Source organism: Saccostrea cucullata, unplaced genomic scaffold, assembly GCF_032062105.1.
Source record: "Saccostrea cucullata isolate Sc308-1 unplaced genomic scaffold, CSIRO_AGI_Scuc_v1 ctg1302, whole genome shotgun sequence".
Classification (NCBI taxonomy): domain Eukaryota; kingdom Metazoa; phylum Mollusca; class Bivalvia; order Ostreida; family Ostreidae; genus Saccostrea; species Saccostrea cuccullata.
Window position 1 is genome coordinate 56,009 of NW_026921867.1, and position 16,283 is coordinate 72,291.

Sequence of the window (16,283 nt, forward strand, 5' to 3'; positions counted from 1 at the left end):
TCCCTGGAAAACGACTTGGGCATAACATGTGCAATACTTAATGATGATTAAATCTTGAGAATCAGAAGTTCAAAGCAGACTGTAACTCTATTTGTTGTAGTTATACGAAAGAAAGGTGGCAATCGGACATTAAACTTTAAACACAGAATAATGATCATTGGTTGTCTCAGTGTTGCAAGTTCTTTGCAACAATGCTAATAAAGCTCCAATTTATAAAAATTACTATTCATAGTCATTATGGCAGAACCATTCATCAAAATGAAAAATAAACGAATAAAAGTACCGTAGTATAGGCTTAAAATTATATTATTTCAGTGGGCATTTGAGACTGATCACTGTTTGTTATCTTATTTCATTAAAGAAATCACGTTAAGGATTTCCATCCCCAGTAGGACCAAAATTTCTACTCTTAAAAGTACCAAATATTCTGATATTAAACCAAAGCATTTTATTGTAGAAAAGGATTGCCCGCGAGAAAATTAAAAATAATTTACTAACTATTATAGAATTTTATAAAAACACCATTTAAGTGACTATTGCAGAAATGGTCATCAATAAAGGAATACAGAAAAATGCATTTAAGAAAATGATGAATTATTATATATTTTTACTTAACACAAAATAAAACTGTAGGACAAAAAGTGTTTAAAAGAATTTAGCACGTAACACAATAAAACAAAAAAAAATCAAATAAATATATATCTTAATAAAGCACGCTTGTTAAGTACATGGAAAAGGAGATCTTATTCTAATTAGACTGAAGGTATAGGGGTTTAGTGTAGCATATTGAAGAATTTAACAGACATTGCGTTATTTTAGGAGCAATGAATACACTAGTCATGGGAATTGAAACCAATGTTCAAAATTATTATATCTTGCGAAGGCTTTGTGTGAAAATGAATAATCTTTTTACTTTTGGATGAGTTGAATTTTAAGTGAATTTCACCACAAATCCTTTACTAACCATAAACACACCGTTAAAAAAAAATCAAATTCAAAAACTGATAAACAAAATTATGCATCTTAGTGAACTTGTGTTTAAAGTCCTAAAAACTGTAGGTGTTCAACTGTTCATGGAAAAAACTGATATACAGAATATTGTGTCCAAAGAAACTTAAACTTGACTATATCAAGTTATCTTAAAATTTGACCAAAACAATCGTATGACTTAATGATAAATTGTATTTGCTGACAAGGTCATTATATCGACCATAGAACGTACAAAATAATGACTTTAAACGAGATTGCTGATTTTTATGTTTCAGCAACTTTTTTGTCAACAATTTACCTCGTGTTAAAATTTCTTCATACGTGAAGTTTTCTCTTATCAAATCAACTAAGAGATATAAACCCCATATGCAGATGATGAGGGTATATTGCTTTATAAGTAAAGGAAGCTGACGATTGAAAAGTTAAAGTCATTACATCTATTATTAATTTTGTCTAATAGGTTACCATTAACGTACTTTTCAAGTAAAATATCCAAATTTGTAATAGATAATTGTCATTTTTCGGAACTATATTTCGACAAATCCCAGACAAGTATGAAAAATGTGCAAAGTACCTAGAAATATACTCAACTGTAAGAAGTCAGTCAATTTGAAAATTTCAAATAAATAGTGCATGTATCAAAGAAAGCTCGATTGGTTTTATTTCTAATAATCTGTGGTGAATCATACAAATGTAACATAATTCCATTTATTCATAAAGTCCTCTGTAAGAAGAATGTGGAGATAACGAATAGTATTCAATTTCACAGTCCATAAAATATCGACTTTGAAAACTTTTAAGATTAGTGATTTCAAATAAAACATATCTGTACCTTTACAAGAGCTATAGGCTTATATCTTGTACTGAAGTTCTGAAGTTCGATAATGATATTAAGTTATATTGCAAGAAGAATGTGTCCTTAATTTGTGAGGAAAAACATAAGCTTTTAAAATGCGTGGAGCTGTAGATACTGCTGGACATATGATAGACACAATAATGCCAAACTTTGTGGTTCATTAATTTTAATCAACACATCAGAAAACCTGTAGAGAGTTTCCAGGAGAACAAAATGAGAAGTAATCTTTATTTCGATGCTTATATAATAAAATACTGCATTCTCAAACATTTTTAAAAGTCATACCTGCTCCACATTATGGGGGCTCATTGACGGATTACCTAAAATAAAAGAGAAAAAAAACTTTTTTTGAAAAGAAAGAAAAAACAATAAAAGAAATAATATGAAATGCTACATTATAAAAAATTATTACCACAGAGTTTACAGGATTTACGGCAATATGTTGCAGTTGTTGGGTCTGAACAAACATTGATTAGAGCACGTTGGTCCCTGCAGTCATCCACAGAGACATCCGAACATGTACCACCATCAGAATCTACAACAAGGTCAAATTCTTAACCTTAAACATAGTTCTTATACAAAATTAGCAAAATTAAATGGTTTATGTGGAAGCCTTTGATATAAAATCAAACATACCCAAGGTTTCCGTTGAAATATTAAAGCAGACTTTGTCAGTTCCATTACTGTTAATAACAAGGTTTTTTCAAATGAAATGTAGTGATTTATTTAAAGAATAAACAATTTTAAAAACGATTGTAACTGTTTTCAGCAATAAAATCTTTAAAGATTCAAAGAAAGTTCATAGATATGCATATTGATATACAAGACGTTAAAGTCTGATTAAAAAAAACATGCATTTTAAGGAGGAGCAAAATACTTGGTTTCAATGAGTTTTTCTTGCCTGTATCTATCTGGAGAAACATTCACACATAGTTGATGTGAGCCAGTTTTCTTAGCGACAAATTTTACGGTAACGAGGTAGTCACCGGACACTGAGGTTTCCTTTGTTTCTGCAACTTCTATACTAGAAGGATCTGTCGTTGTAGTTACGAAATATCTACAAATTGAAAACATGAAATGAAATGTAATATTTAACCTTTAGTTTACAGACTGTTATTTTATGTCATTTTATGTCTGCGCATTTATCTGGTATCTTAATGCAAATTTGGTAAAAAGAGCAATATCAAAAGTGTGAAATACTTGAAGTAAAACGAGACAGATTGACATTGCTACTTAGGTTAAAAGGCAAGAGAGCTTACCCTGATGTTTATTTCAATAGAGCGTATAAGCTGGTAAAACGTTTTGTTAACTCACCCATTTCTTTCAGACACTAGAAGTTGTGCATGACAATCCTCATTCATAGGGCAACTCAGTCGCTTCGGCATTACCATGTTACCAAATAGAGGCTGCATTGTGAAAGAAAAAAATGTTTATAGGACGACTTCACGACAGCACACGCATATGCAAAAAGAGACAACCACATAGTTATTTAAAAAGCAGTTGGGTCAATATAATTTAAAAAGTTAAGAAAAACAAACATGCATGAAACTAGATCTTTCGTGCTAGAGAAAAGGAGAAAAAGTAATTTATTTCATGTCAATTTATTTTGAATAGTGATTTATCAAACCCCGATAGTGCTATCAAATATAAAGATATACGTACATATTTTAAACCATTTTGATTTCTTGCTTGAGGTATGCTAAACTCTAAGTAAAGAAAGAAAATACAAACATTCACCGAGCAACTAATGCAAAATGACAAATTTCTACTGTTACAAGTCTTAAGAATACGTTTATTACATTATTGGTGAGAGGGTAAAAATTTTCGTTTTTTATGGAATTTGTTTGTCATATAGCTTTGTTGTTAGATTACCATTGAAAGAGATATACAATGCCAGACTCTGTTGTATCTTTTATCTCCAGTTTACGGGAAAATTTCTTATCGACATCAGAATTGAAATAACCATTGTTAATTGACATAACGTTGTCGAAATATCCAAATGTCGAACTGAAGGCACTAGTAACTATTCTGCAAAGTCTTCTTCAGAATAGGTCTGCTAAGAACTGGGCGCAATTTGCATCCATGGGAATTCCAATAGATTGTTTGAAAACATGGACTACAGATTACATATACTGATTTCTTTTACATCACAACACATAGCAATGCCCAGTAAATGTTTTTCCAATTAACTTTTATTACTTTTTACTAAAATATTAAATGTGGTGAAAGAGAAAATCCATGAGAACCAAATGTGAGATGAAGAATACAAAAGAAAAAAATTGAAACCATATAATAAATATATAGCTACGAATTTTTAACACTGTATACAACCATTCCCTTCCCTACATCAAAGTCAAGATATTTTTATATCATTGACAGGACCTTTTTAAATAATGATTTTTAAATAATGATTGAGCTCGTAAACCTCACCTTGTCGTTGGTCATTTGCAATAATATTTTGTTAAAAACATTCTGATGGTTAACACAAGTACTTTAATGTTAATATGAAAAAGATTCTTGAGTTTCTGATAGCCAACATATGTTTTTTCGGACAAGGTCTTCCAACGATATGTTAGAATTCCCATGGATACCGTTGTTATCTTACCTTTCTTATTTTCATATTCATAAATTTATTCAAATTCGTAAACATAATAAAATAGATAAACAGTTCCTGTAGCGATTTAGATATGTCGATGGCTTGTTATCAGTTTCTGTATTTTTAATTTTTTTAAATTTCCAACCATACGTTTACACGATGTATTCCAGCGCGTTTGATAAAAGATATCACAGAGTCTGACATATTTGTTATATAAATGGATATTTTATTAGAAAGATACGTCATTGGTTATCAAACAATTAAAGATATTCATGGTAAAGGGGATGCCATGTTTGTGTAAGGATGAAAATAAGCACACTATATACTGCAGGTTATACGTAGTACAGCTATATTGTTTCTAAAATAGCCCGGTTCAATAGTGTTTTACAAGAAACAGCTAAGATAGCTTAAAATCAGCCGAAGTGTGTTGATGGTTTATTCGTTCTGTTAAATAACGTGTGTTAATCAACATCCTAACTTGTCGAAATTGTGTAAACAAAGAAAAAATATAGTATTAAGTCACTTGCCTCTACGACATCATTGAATACCTCATCCATATTTTTTTTATATTACGCTGTACTTCTCTCTCTTTTTTTTTGTTAGTTTTAGCCATTAAAATATTACGACAACATAAATGAAGGAAAATCATATGGTTTTAAAAAACATAAAATCTATTTACCTGAGGAACAGCTTTTGCCGGAAAACCCAAGGCGGCATAGACATGTCCTTTGAGGCGCATGACCATCACAAAGACCACCATTGCAGCAGGACTGTTTTATACACGATCCCTTAACTATCGACAAAAAAATAATGTTATGTTATGTTATCTATCTTACCCTCATTTTCAAAATATATGCAAAAACTAATTATTATTGAGTTTATGTTTCATTTTGGCAATTCCGATATGTATTCTTTGAAGTAAAAAGGGAGACAGACAAAGTCAATTTTTCTACATAATGGTAAATATGACTTCAAAAAGTCGTATATATGCCAAGAGAAATAAAAAAAATATTTGCACATTTGGAACGAATTCCGTAGTGATGTTGTCCTACCATATATACATTTTTTCGTTCTATTCTAGTCATAAACAGGAAAAAAATATATTTTCTTTTATTAAAAACACTTCCTGTTCCAGGCATCACACAAGCGTTAATACAGAATTCATGGGTTAACACAACTCAAGTTATCGTCGTTTATTACATTGCAGGAGGACTTGATCTAGATTTGTTGATTTTGATCATGGCTTTAAATCAAATATATGAGAGTATTTCACAGTTGTTGTTTTTTTTTTTTGTATATCCCTATTTTTTATGTATTAATTAAAAATAATTCGAGCTCTTTGTCGCAACACATTTGATAGAAAAATTATAAATTTGGTCTTGATCTGTAATGACGTTTCTTAAAATATAAGATGTGTTAGTTTGTCCCCTATATTTGAAATGAATAGGAACGATTCTATTGACAAACATTTAGTATATATCACCTTAAACAAATGAGATGGGATGGAAGAGGGAAACAAATGCTTAGAGATTAAAAAAAATCCTGTTTTTTGTTGTACTAAAATCAATATTTTTTCTGAATTGATATCATTTAGAAATTTTTACATTTGGAGAAAATTTTTAAAGAATATTAAAATATAAAGTTGCATCATCTGAAAATAAAAAAAAAGTTCTCAGAAAAACATTGATATATTTACCACTCAAAGATGAAGAGAATTGAACTGTGTAGCATCTTTTGTTCGAAGGCGAACTGCTATTCCTGTTTATCGATTAAAATAAATTACTTTTACAATCAATAATACTCATGAATCATAATAACAAAATACAAAAATCAGTCACAAAATCATCTTAAGCTATCTGTAATTCGGTATTTATCTAAGTACATGTATATTAGATTTATTTAGTTCATTGATGGAAAGAAAAAAGTGCATTTTCATACATGTACCTTATCAAAGTAAAATCCTTAATAAAAGAAAAAATTTATACCCTTTCAAAGTAAAGCAGACATTGATACTCGCTGGTTTCTCCTTTCTTAATACGACATCATATGTGCAAGGGGACCTTGATTGATTTATAGGAGGAATGATGAAGACGCCATTATCAAAATTCTTGTCAGATTTCAAATCTGGGCTGAAATATTGCAATAATCATATTGAAAATGTTTGAAAAAAAATGGCAGAAAACTCTTATCTTGTATTGTAAAGATAAAAATGCAATTAATTATGTACCAATCTCTTTCCGATGCAGCTGACAGTTTTAAATGACAATGTTTTCCAATTAGGCACTGTAATGTACTGTTATTTTCATAGGTGGGTTTTAAAAAATGAGGGGAAACCTAAAATTATCAACAATAAATAAATTAGAAAAAACATTGCGTTAATCATTCTTATTATACTGATATCAAATAAAAATTTATGAAATAGGCAAAGTATTTCTTGTTAAGTTGTCTTAATGTCATTGGATGAGTCCAGGGTCTAAAATTTGCTTTTACTTAAAAAGCTCTTTTAAGGATATCTTAGTAGATAGACGAAGAAATGAACACAAAGAAAAAAAACTCAAAATAGACCGCACTTCCAATTCACTCACCTTGGAGTCATTATAATGACCTAAAATAGATAAAAAACAAATAATGTCATACATTTTGTTAGCTTAACCAAATCAAATCAATGAGAACTTTTGTCAGAGATTTGTGCTTCGTATTTGTGTTTGTTTTGTTGTGTGGTAAATGGTTCAAACTTGATAAGAGAGTGAACAATTATATACAGTTACATATATAAAAAAAAAGCAAATTTTTATCTCGACGATCTTCATTCTCACTTTGAAAAAAAGAATATTTTAAAGTACCTGCATATATAGAACATTGGATATATGGTAAAAAAATGATACATATGTTTTTGAAAAAAAGATATATATATATATATACTAGATAATATTTTAATAGTTCAGTAAGAACCTTTTAACTCACCATTGAGTACTTTAACTTCAAAGCATATTTCATCCTCGGTTTTAACATTCCTACAATTTATAATAAGTATCATTATTGAAATGACAGTTTGTATGTCGAGACGTTTCATATTTTCAATTTATTGTCACTGCTTAACTTATTCAGTTGCAAATCAACAGACACTTTAACATCATAACTGCCAAACTATTGGTATTCATATCACAAACTGAAATTGCCATCAAGATCAACTTCTTGACGGACTCCTTGAAAATATATAGTATCTGTAATATCCTCCATATCATAATAGAAAAAATTACCCAGCTTTCCCTACAGAAGCTAGACAAACATTTGCAAGTCCCAAGGATGAACCGATGATATCAACATTCCCGTGGATAATTCTGCCAGATAATTCTGTGCTGTTTAAGTCTATTCTTCTTATTTTTATTGCATTAGTTATGAATCCAGGGACAATGGAAGGCCTACAAATTAAAATAAATGAACGATACTTCAAGTATAGTATCAAAGAAGCAATCAACTGTCTTGGTAAATATGTATCCTAACGATATCTTAACGAACTTTTACAATATGTTTAATACTATTCTAAATAGACACGCTAAAGTAAAGACTAAACGTGTGAAAACTGAGTCTCGTCCAAAATGGTTAACACAAGAAATTAATGAAGCTAGACAATTACGAGATTACTATCATCAACACAAAGACTTTGAAAATTTTCGACATTGGAGGAATAAAGTTACGCTTTTGATTAATAATGCAAAATGTACTTATTATAAATCAGCAATTGAGGAGAGCTCTAATCCTAAAGAACTCTGGAGCTATCTGAACCATTTATCCTCAAAGCCAAAATATTTTTTTCCTACTCATATTAAAGACAACGGATCAGAAATTAACGATACACAAGGTATTGTCAATGTTTTTAATGAACACTTTACAAAAATTTCTAGCAATTTATTAACTGAATTACCAAAACGTAACTTTAAACTAGAAAAGTTAAAAGAATTCACAAAATCAAAACTTTGTGATGAAAATGTATTTAGCTTACTTCCTATAAGACAAGACGAGATCTTCTCAATGCTATGCACACTTGACATTAATAAATCGGCAGGTATAGATTTCATTGGTCCCCGCCTCTTAAGACTTTCTGCCGATATAATCTCTAAGCCTATAACTCATCTAATTAATACTAGCATTACTAATGGCATCTTTCCTTTGCATCTGAAACAAGCTAAAGTCACACTTATATATAAATGATCCAAGTAATTACAGACCAATATCAATCTTACCGACTTTATCAAAAATTTTTGAAAAACATGTTGCTAATCAAGTACGTGAATTCACCAGAGCTTTTGACCTCATTACAAACTCACAGAGTGGTTTTAGGGAATTCCATTCTTGCCAAACAGCACTAACCAAACTTACTAACAGTTGGTTGCATGCAATGGACCAAGGGAATCTCACTGGCATAGCATTTCTAGATTTCAGTAAAGCATTTGATTTAGTCAGCCATGATCTCTTAATTGAGAAATTGAGGCACTATAACTTTGATTCACTTACAATTAAATGGTTTCAGTCTTATTTAAATGAAAGAACCCAAAGTGTTAAAATCGGAGCATGTTCTTCTGATATCTTACCTATCACAGCAGGGGTGCCCCAGGGATCTATTTTAGGTCCACTGCTATTTTTATTATATATAAATGACCTTCCCTTATGTGTCATTCACTGTAATATTGATATGTTTGCAGATGATGCAACTCTGCATTTATCTGATAACAATGTACATGATATTGAAACATTTTTGAATTATGATTTATGCGAAATTGAAAACTGGTGTTTACAGAATCAAATGATTCTGAATACGAACAAATCAAAATCTATGTTTATGTGTACACAACAAAAGAGGTCAAAGTTAGATATTCCAGAACTTCATACAGAAATTTCTGGAGAAAAGCTTGAAAATGTTAATGTTGAAAAACTCTTAGGTGTCCATATAGATCAAAATCTTCATTATACTTATCATGTAGATTCAGTTTGTAAATCCTTAACATACAAGTTATTTACACTCCGTAAAATTAAGAAATTTCTTCCATTAAATACCAGAAAACTTTATTATAATGCATATATTTTGCCTTCAATAAACTATTGTCTTACAGTTTGGGGCAATGCATCTAAAACTAGCATCGAAAGAATTCATAAACTTCAGAAATTAAACGGGCTGCTAGAATTATTCTTGATTCAGCACCCGACGAACCATCAAAACCATTGTTTGAAAAACTGGGATGGCTAAATGTGTTTGAATTAGTCACACTACATAAGTGTATTTTATTGTACAAAACTTTTTATGGTATGAGCCCTGAATATCTCCAGGACCTTTTTGTTTTTCATAGCCATGATTCCTATTCCTTACGTTCAGAATTAAATAATAATCTTCGTTTACCAAGACATCGAACAATTTTATTTACAAATTCTATTCAATATTCAGGTGTAAATTTATGGAATAACCTACCATTACATGTAAAATTATCACCAACCTTACCTATTTTTTGAAGAAATGTAGAAAAAATTATAATTAGCCAACGTCTGTAAATAAATGTTTGAATATGTCCTTTGTACAAGATGTTTGATTATTACTATTGTTTAAGACAATGTCTCCTGAACAATTAATATTGACTTCTTTATTTTGAATCTATATCTCATTTAGCTGTACATTACATTTAATTATTCATGCATTAACGAACTCTACATGTTTTATCTTTGATTGTATCATTTTATTTAATATGTTGTTTGAAATCAGAAGGCCCCGGGGAAGAATAGTACCTTGTACTAATCGACTAACCTTCTCTAAATAAAGCATTATCATTATTATTATTATTATTAATATTATTATTATTATTATTATGTGTACAGCAGAGCAAAAAATATTATTATAAACTTTATACGTGCTAAAAAATACAAGTATTAGTATTTCATGCTCAAATTACAAATATCTTCCGTACTTGACATCTAGCAAAGCTATTTAAAATCATATTGGTGAGTTCAATTTATAAAAATTGCAAGATGTATTACGAGGGTTGATCAAAAAGTAATGTCACAACTTCGATAAAATCGCTATCCGTCGACGTAAAACAACAAAATTATAAATGATGAAAGCAACATTTATTTCAAATCAGACCTGAAATTTCAATTCAACATGATTTATACTTTTTAAAATATCGGATTATATATAACGTGCGATTTGGGTAGTCGCCGCAGCTAAATAACGTCATATGACGGATACGCGCCGTCATAGATTTAAACGCTTCCCTTCGTTTCATGAAAAAATATTTGAGATTTGATATCCACGAACACGTTCACAAAATTTCACTTTCTTACCCTTAGTACCCATCGTACACTCACTCTTTTTAAAATTAATTCTGTCAAAATTCATTGAACAGTTACAGTTTGTTTTGGCTTTTTTGTCCATTTTGACATTTCCTTTTTTCAATGCACCGGAATAAATCAACGATGTTTTTCATAAAAAATAGCGGTGATGTCATATAATTTTTAATTTAAGACTAGAAAATGATGCAAATTTTTGTCTTTTAAAGTATTTTGCGTTTAGGCGCTTTTAAAAAATGCTTTGTAAGTGTTTGTCTTTTTTATACTAAAAAAAGTACACTTTAATTTGTGACGTTCGGTGTTGACGCGGCGACACCCCCAATCTTATATGTTTTAAAAATCTATAAAATAAATTCAGTTAAACATTATTGAATGAAAAATTAAAGTTTAATTAGATTTATATTTGTGCATCTTTTGGTATATAATATTTGATAATATGACGCCAAATATAAAAGATATGGACACTGTGAGATTACTTTTGGATTAACCCTCGTATGTTCTTGAGTAAATTAAATTTTTTATTGGTCTTTTATAGATGTTCGAAATAACAGTATAGTTTCAAAAAAGCTTAAAATAAAACTTTTGAATATATGAAATATATTACACCCTTTAAAGCTTTTGCTTGATTACACTGACTAAATTATATCGAAAGAGTGATAAGTAGTATTAAGTATTTTTCTTTTTTATGCATGCTTGTTAAAAAAATAATTTAATAAGCAATTGTTAAGCTTCATGTTTCATGTTATTTACTTACATATGATGAGTATTACGGATGACCGTGAAAGGAATATGGCAGGGTAGTGAGAGAAAACAGATGACTGTCTTTGGAAGCGCGCTATCCGTGAATCTGGTCTGTTTAATAGAGTGACATAGTGGTCGGATAAATCTTTCTATAAAGTAATAAATTGTATGATGCTGAATTTTATTTAGCGCCAGATGGATGCATATTAGATTCATTCGTAAATCCCTAAATTAAGAAATGAATTTCATTTTTGAAGCTTCATGTGGTACATGAACTACAACGCTTCACGCCGGGATATTTATCATGAAGCGATTACGCACTTTTTATCATGAAGCGCTAAAGCACTGCAAGAAATACGCCGGTGTAAAGACGAATAATGACCCCCATCGAATAATGACCGGGGGTCATTTTTCGACAGCGAAAAATGACCCCTGGTCAATATTCTACGGCGAAAAATGACCCCCGGTCATTTTTCGACGTCGAAAAATGACCCTTTTGCCCGTAGAAAAAGTGTCACCATACTAAAAATTTGCAGAACCTACGTGAAGAAAAATGACCCCGTAGAAAAATGACTCCCTGTGAATTAAAGCTGAAATTTTTAGGGTGGCAAAAAAAGAAAATGAGATAAAGAAGCATATTAGCCAAAATGCTCACCTGAGCTAATTAGAAATATTCAGAATCTAAAGGAGTAAAAGATTTATCGAATGGTTATGTAAACATTGCTTTTCGATGGTGGAAATCATCGTACTGACAGAAAAAAATCAGCAGTATTATATATTATTTTATCCTCCGCTTGAAAAGCGGGAGGGTATATAGTGATCGGGATGTCCGTCCGTCCGTCTGTTACGCTTTGGGGTATCCATCTCTTATCCGCAACTCCACTTATATATATAAAAAGATGTGTTTGTGAAACAGCTATGCCCCTGTATGGCATCATAACGAAGCTTAAACTTTTCTTAAATGCAATTTAATTTAATATTGGTACCCAAAGTAGGGTCTTCTCACAAGAAATACAATTGCAAAATAGGAAAGCCCTAGCACCACTTTTTCAAAAGTAATGGTAACGGGTAAGTTTTTGAAAGGTAGGTCAAACTCAAAGATCAAAGGATCAAAGTTGATGGTTTCTTAAGAAAGGTTTAATGCACCAAGGATAACATATGTGAAGTATGAAAACCCTAGATCTTATCGTTCAAAAGTTAAGGCCAAGGTTAAAGTTTTTTTTCATAAGTTCAGAAATCTCCAAGGTTAAAAGGTTAAAATATGGTACCCAAAGTAAGGTCGTGTCACAAGGAATACACATATTAAATATGAAAGTCATAGCTCCAATAAATGAAAAGTTATGGTCAAGGTTAAAGTTTTTGTGGACAAATAGACCGCCAGATAGACATACAGACGGACACTATAAAACTATATACCCCCGAATCTTCGATTACGGGGACATAAAAAGAAATGGTCTTCAATTAACTTTTCATATCATGAAACAGTATAAACAAGACGTTACAAAAATGAAAATGTTTGTTCTGATTTTCATATTATATACTCTGAAAAATATTCTCAGAACTGGAGTAAAACAAGAATTAAGAAATGTAATGAATACTGTGTGCTAAATCAAATAGTAATGTCTACATGTATAGTTTTTCATTAGAATGTGTATTTTAAACTAGCACATAGCTTTACAGAGCATATTTTTAGGTGTTATACCCATCCCACCCCCTTACTTATTTCGGAGGAAGTCAATTATCAACAAAAGCACGAAAAAAAACTACCTTACCTTTATTTTTCTATAAGGAGGGACTAAAAATTAGCTTAAAATAATCTACTATAATTCTACTAATTTTTAGCTGTTACTTTGCCACAATACTTTCAAGTATACTCCAACCAACATTTAAAGTATGCTTTAATCATGGCGAAGTAAATTATGATATGATAGTACTTGTGTGAAGGCTTAACTTCATTTCAATATTTTATCTAGAGCCTCTTTCAGTATTATTGAAAGATATAGAGTTTTATCTATATTTTTGCTTTTCATTTATTTATTTATTATTTTATTTTTTTATTTCTTTTGATTTAATATAATGTTGTTTTTTGGGGAGGGGGAGGATAAAAATTTCATCCTCTTTCATTGTCAAATAGGATTAATCCTAAAAAATTACTTCTTTGTACGCACCGATATTATTTCGTCTGCTACAAATTTCTACTTTTTCCCAACAAATAATTTTTTTCTGAAACTACGTTTCAACGGAGTCAGTAAAGAAAAAAAAATTATTTCATAAATTTCATCTCCAGCGTGCGTTTGATCCATTTACATGTAGCATCTTTGATTTTCTAGGTTTGCTCCTTTATCACAGAAATGAAGATTAATTGATTGATTGTTAATTGCTTAAAAATAATTTGTCAATATTTCGGCAGAGAGAAATGGGGAACTTTCACTACTGGCCTTTAAAACCCCTGTCCGTATGAATATCCCCTGTCTTTCTCTGTATCCTACAGCATGTTCACAGTAATCAACGGTATATCTACAGTATGGTACGATATGCCAGCAATAGCAATATCGGCCACTGTATGTATCCCCAGCATGCCACAGTTACATACAGTAGGCCCCGATACGCCTACAATATGCCACTGTATAGCTACTGTTTCCTACAGACACCTGCGGTAAATCCCCAGTATATGCCCCAGTACGTCCCTGTATATGTTCATTGAAGCAAAAAGATTGATTGATTGATTGTATACTGTTTAATGTCCCACTCGAGAATTTTTCATTCATATGGAGACGCCACCATTTGCCGGTGGAGAGCTGCAAATTTTGTCCTTAACTCGTCACTCAGGGCCATTAAGTAGGGAGGGATCTTTTTCGTGTCAGCACCTACTGCGACACGGGATCTCGGATTATACGGTCTCTTCCGAAGGACCGGTCTCCACGTCCCGCACTGGGATTCGAACCCGCGACGTAAGATTTGACAACTTACTTCTTCTTGACTCTAGAGCAGACGCTCTAACCACTGCGCCACGCGGGCGACGAAGCAAAAGGAAGAAGTATACACACTCCCAGAGCACTGTATGGTTACCTAAGATGTGGGATTATCAATTAATTACACCGAGTTATTTACCTGTGAAATTTTTAACAAGATTTGAAACACATGGTAGTAATTTTTTTATTTGTGACAAGACTTATTGAGTTCTGTCATAACTCTGAAATATAACTGAAAAATTAATAAATCATTGCTTCAGAAAGTATTTATCTATCTATTTTTTTTTTTATAAATTATTGCATTATTTTTTTTTGCTAACACCTGTTTAATCCATGAAATACTTGGAGTGACTTTGTATTTTTAAAATAAATTGGTTTTAAAAGCCGGAAGTGTTTATTACCCTACGTGCTAAGAAGATCAAAGATCAAATTTATTCGAACAAATGCATAATTTACTCGAAGGAAGAACAATTATAATATGCAGCATATTTTCCCCTTTCACCTGTTATAAATTTTGTATCACTTTAAAGGGGGTCATTTTTCAATGGGGGTCAATTTTTTAAAGGACTAACATATAAAATAATGACCCCTAGGACTCTTTTTCTACAAAAAAATGATTATTTTCTACGTGTGGTGGTCATTTTTTGTCGTTTAAAAATGACCCCCGGTCATTATTCGATGGGGGTCATTATTCGTCTTCACACCGGCGTGTAGCGTCGTAGTTTATGTCCTCATCAATCTTAAGAAATGAAATTCCTTTCTTATATTTACATTTTTTTCTGATGATTTTCTATAAATTATGCCATTTAACTGTATTTTTAAAGCAAAACAGTTGGCACTAAAGTTTTGACGCCAAGCATGGTATTATGACGTAACAATGGAAATATTCATGCTCATCCATTGTAGTTCATGAAAAAAATGAACAAAATTCCAATTTGTAAGGAATCTTGAAGACAAAAACATAAAAATGTAAATATTATCAAATGAATTCAATGTACTCAATTGTTCACACTCACTTTCACTGGACATTGTCAGTTATATTTCATTGATGAAGTATAAATATTTGCTCGGTTGCTATGATAGTATCGTATTAAAAACTTACCCCTATGTAAAATGGGCTCGTAAGGTTCCCGCCTGTTACTGGAATTTACAAAAGATGTTTTCCCTCAATGTTTTTTTCTCTAAGACAGTCCTTAAAGTTTGATATGCAAAACCTTTATACTTAAAGGAATAGTCACTTTCTTATTTCCTATTTATTTAATATCTTTTTGTTTCTTTATTCATCAGAATTGTATTGAACAAGCAAAAGAAGTTAAATGTTTTAACAAAAAGGAATATATCTTTTATTGAGAATTATCCTAGAATATTATATCAAGGTTAGTGGACGTATCTATGAAAAGAAAAACTGATTGTATAAATAGTCAATAGAGCATGAGAAATAATGTTGAAATATACCATCAGAACAGTTTGGTCCTTGAAATCCAAGACGACAGATGCACGTCACCGTCTGCAGTTTACTGGAATAGCATGCTGCGTCATTTCTACATTTGTTGGAACTTTTACACATCTCTAAAGTTTTTAAACTTTTATGTAAAACAGCGATTTCATTGGAGAGCAATATTTTTTTAGTGTTAAAAAATAAATATTGTAAATAAAATAATCATAAACCAACATTGTTCTTGTTTTAAATAAAAAATTCCTAATGACTTTGTTTCGATAATCAATTAAAAAATTAAAACTGCCATACCTGTTGTATTTGTGGTGGTGGTGTTTAAGGTAGGATGATGCAGTG

General features: G+C 30.9%; 1 protein-coding gene and 1 long non-coding RNA gene across 2 annotated transcripts; both read right to left on the reverse strand.

Annotated features, from left to right (window-relative positions):
- Positions 1 to 3,508: 3,508 nt before the first annotated feature.
- LOC134260836 (uncharacterized) lies at positions 3,509 to 7,457 on the reverse strand. Its single transcript, XR_009990648.1, has 7 exons — positions 7,407 to 7,457; positions 7,028 to 7,047; positions 6,670 to 6,776; positions 6,428 to 6,571; positions 6,139 to 6,200; positions 5,122 to 5,235; positions 3,509 to 3,552 (listed from the first exon to the last, which is right to left on the reverse strand). It is a non-coding gene; the product is annotated as an uncharacterized LOC134260836 (long non-coding RNA).
- Positions 7,458 to 7,698: 241 nt separating this feature from the next.
- On the reverse strand, positions 7,699 to 16,283 carry LOC134260839 (uncharacterized). Its single transcript, XM_062743372.1, has 5 exons — positions 16,239 to 16,283; positions 15,947 to 16,060; positions 15,594 to 15,631; positions 11,533 to 11,630; positions 7,699 to 7,864 (listed from the first exon to the last, which is right to left on the reverse strand). The coding sequence occupies exons 2-5, from the start codon at positions 16,056 to 16,058 to the stop codon at positions 7,699 to 7,701; spliced, it is 414 nt and encodes a 137-aa protein (XP_062599356.1). The 5' UTR covers positions 16,059 to 16,060; positions 16,239 to 16,283.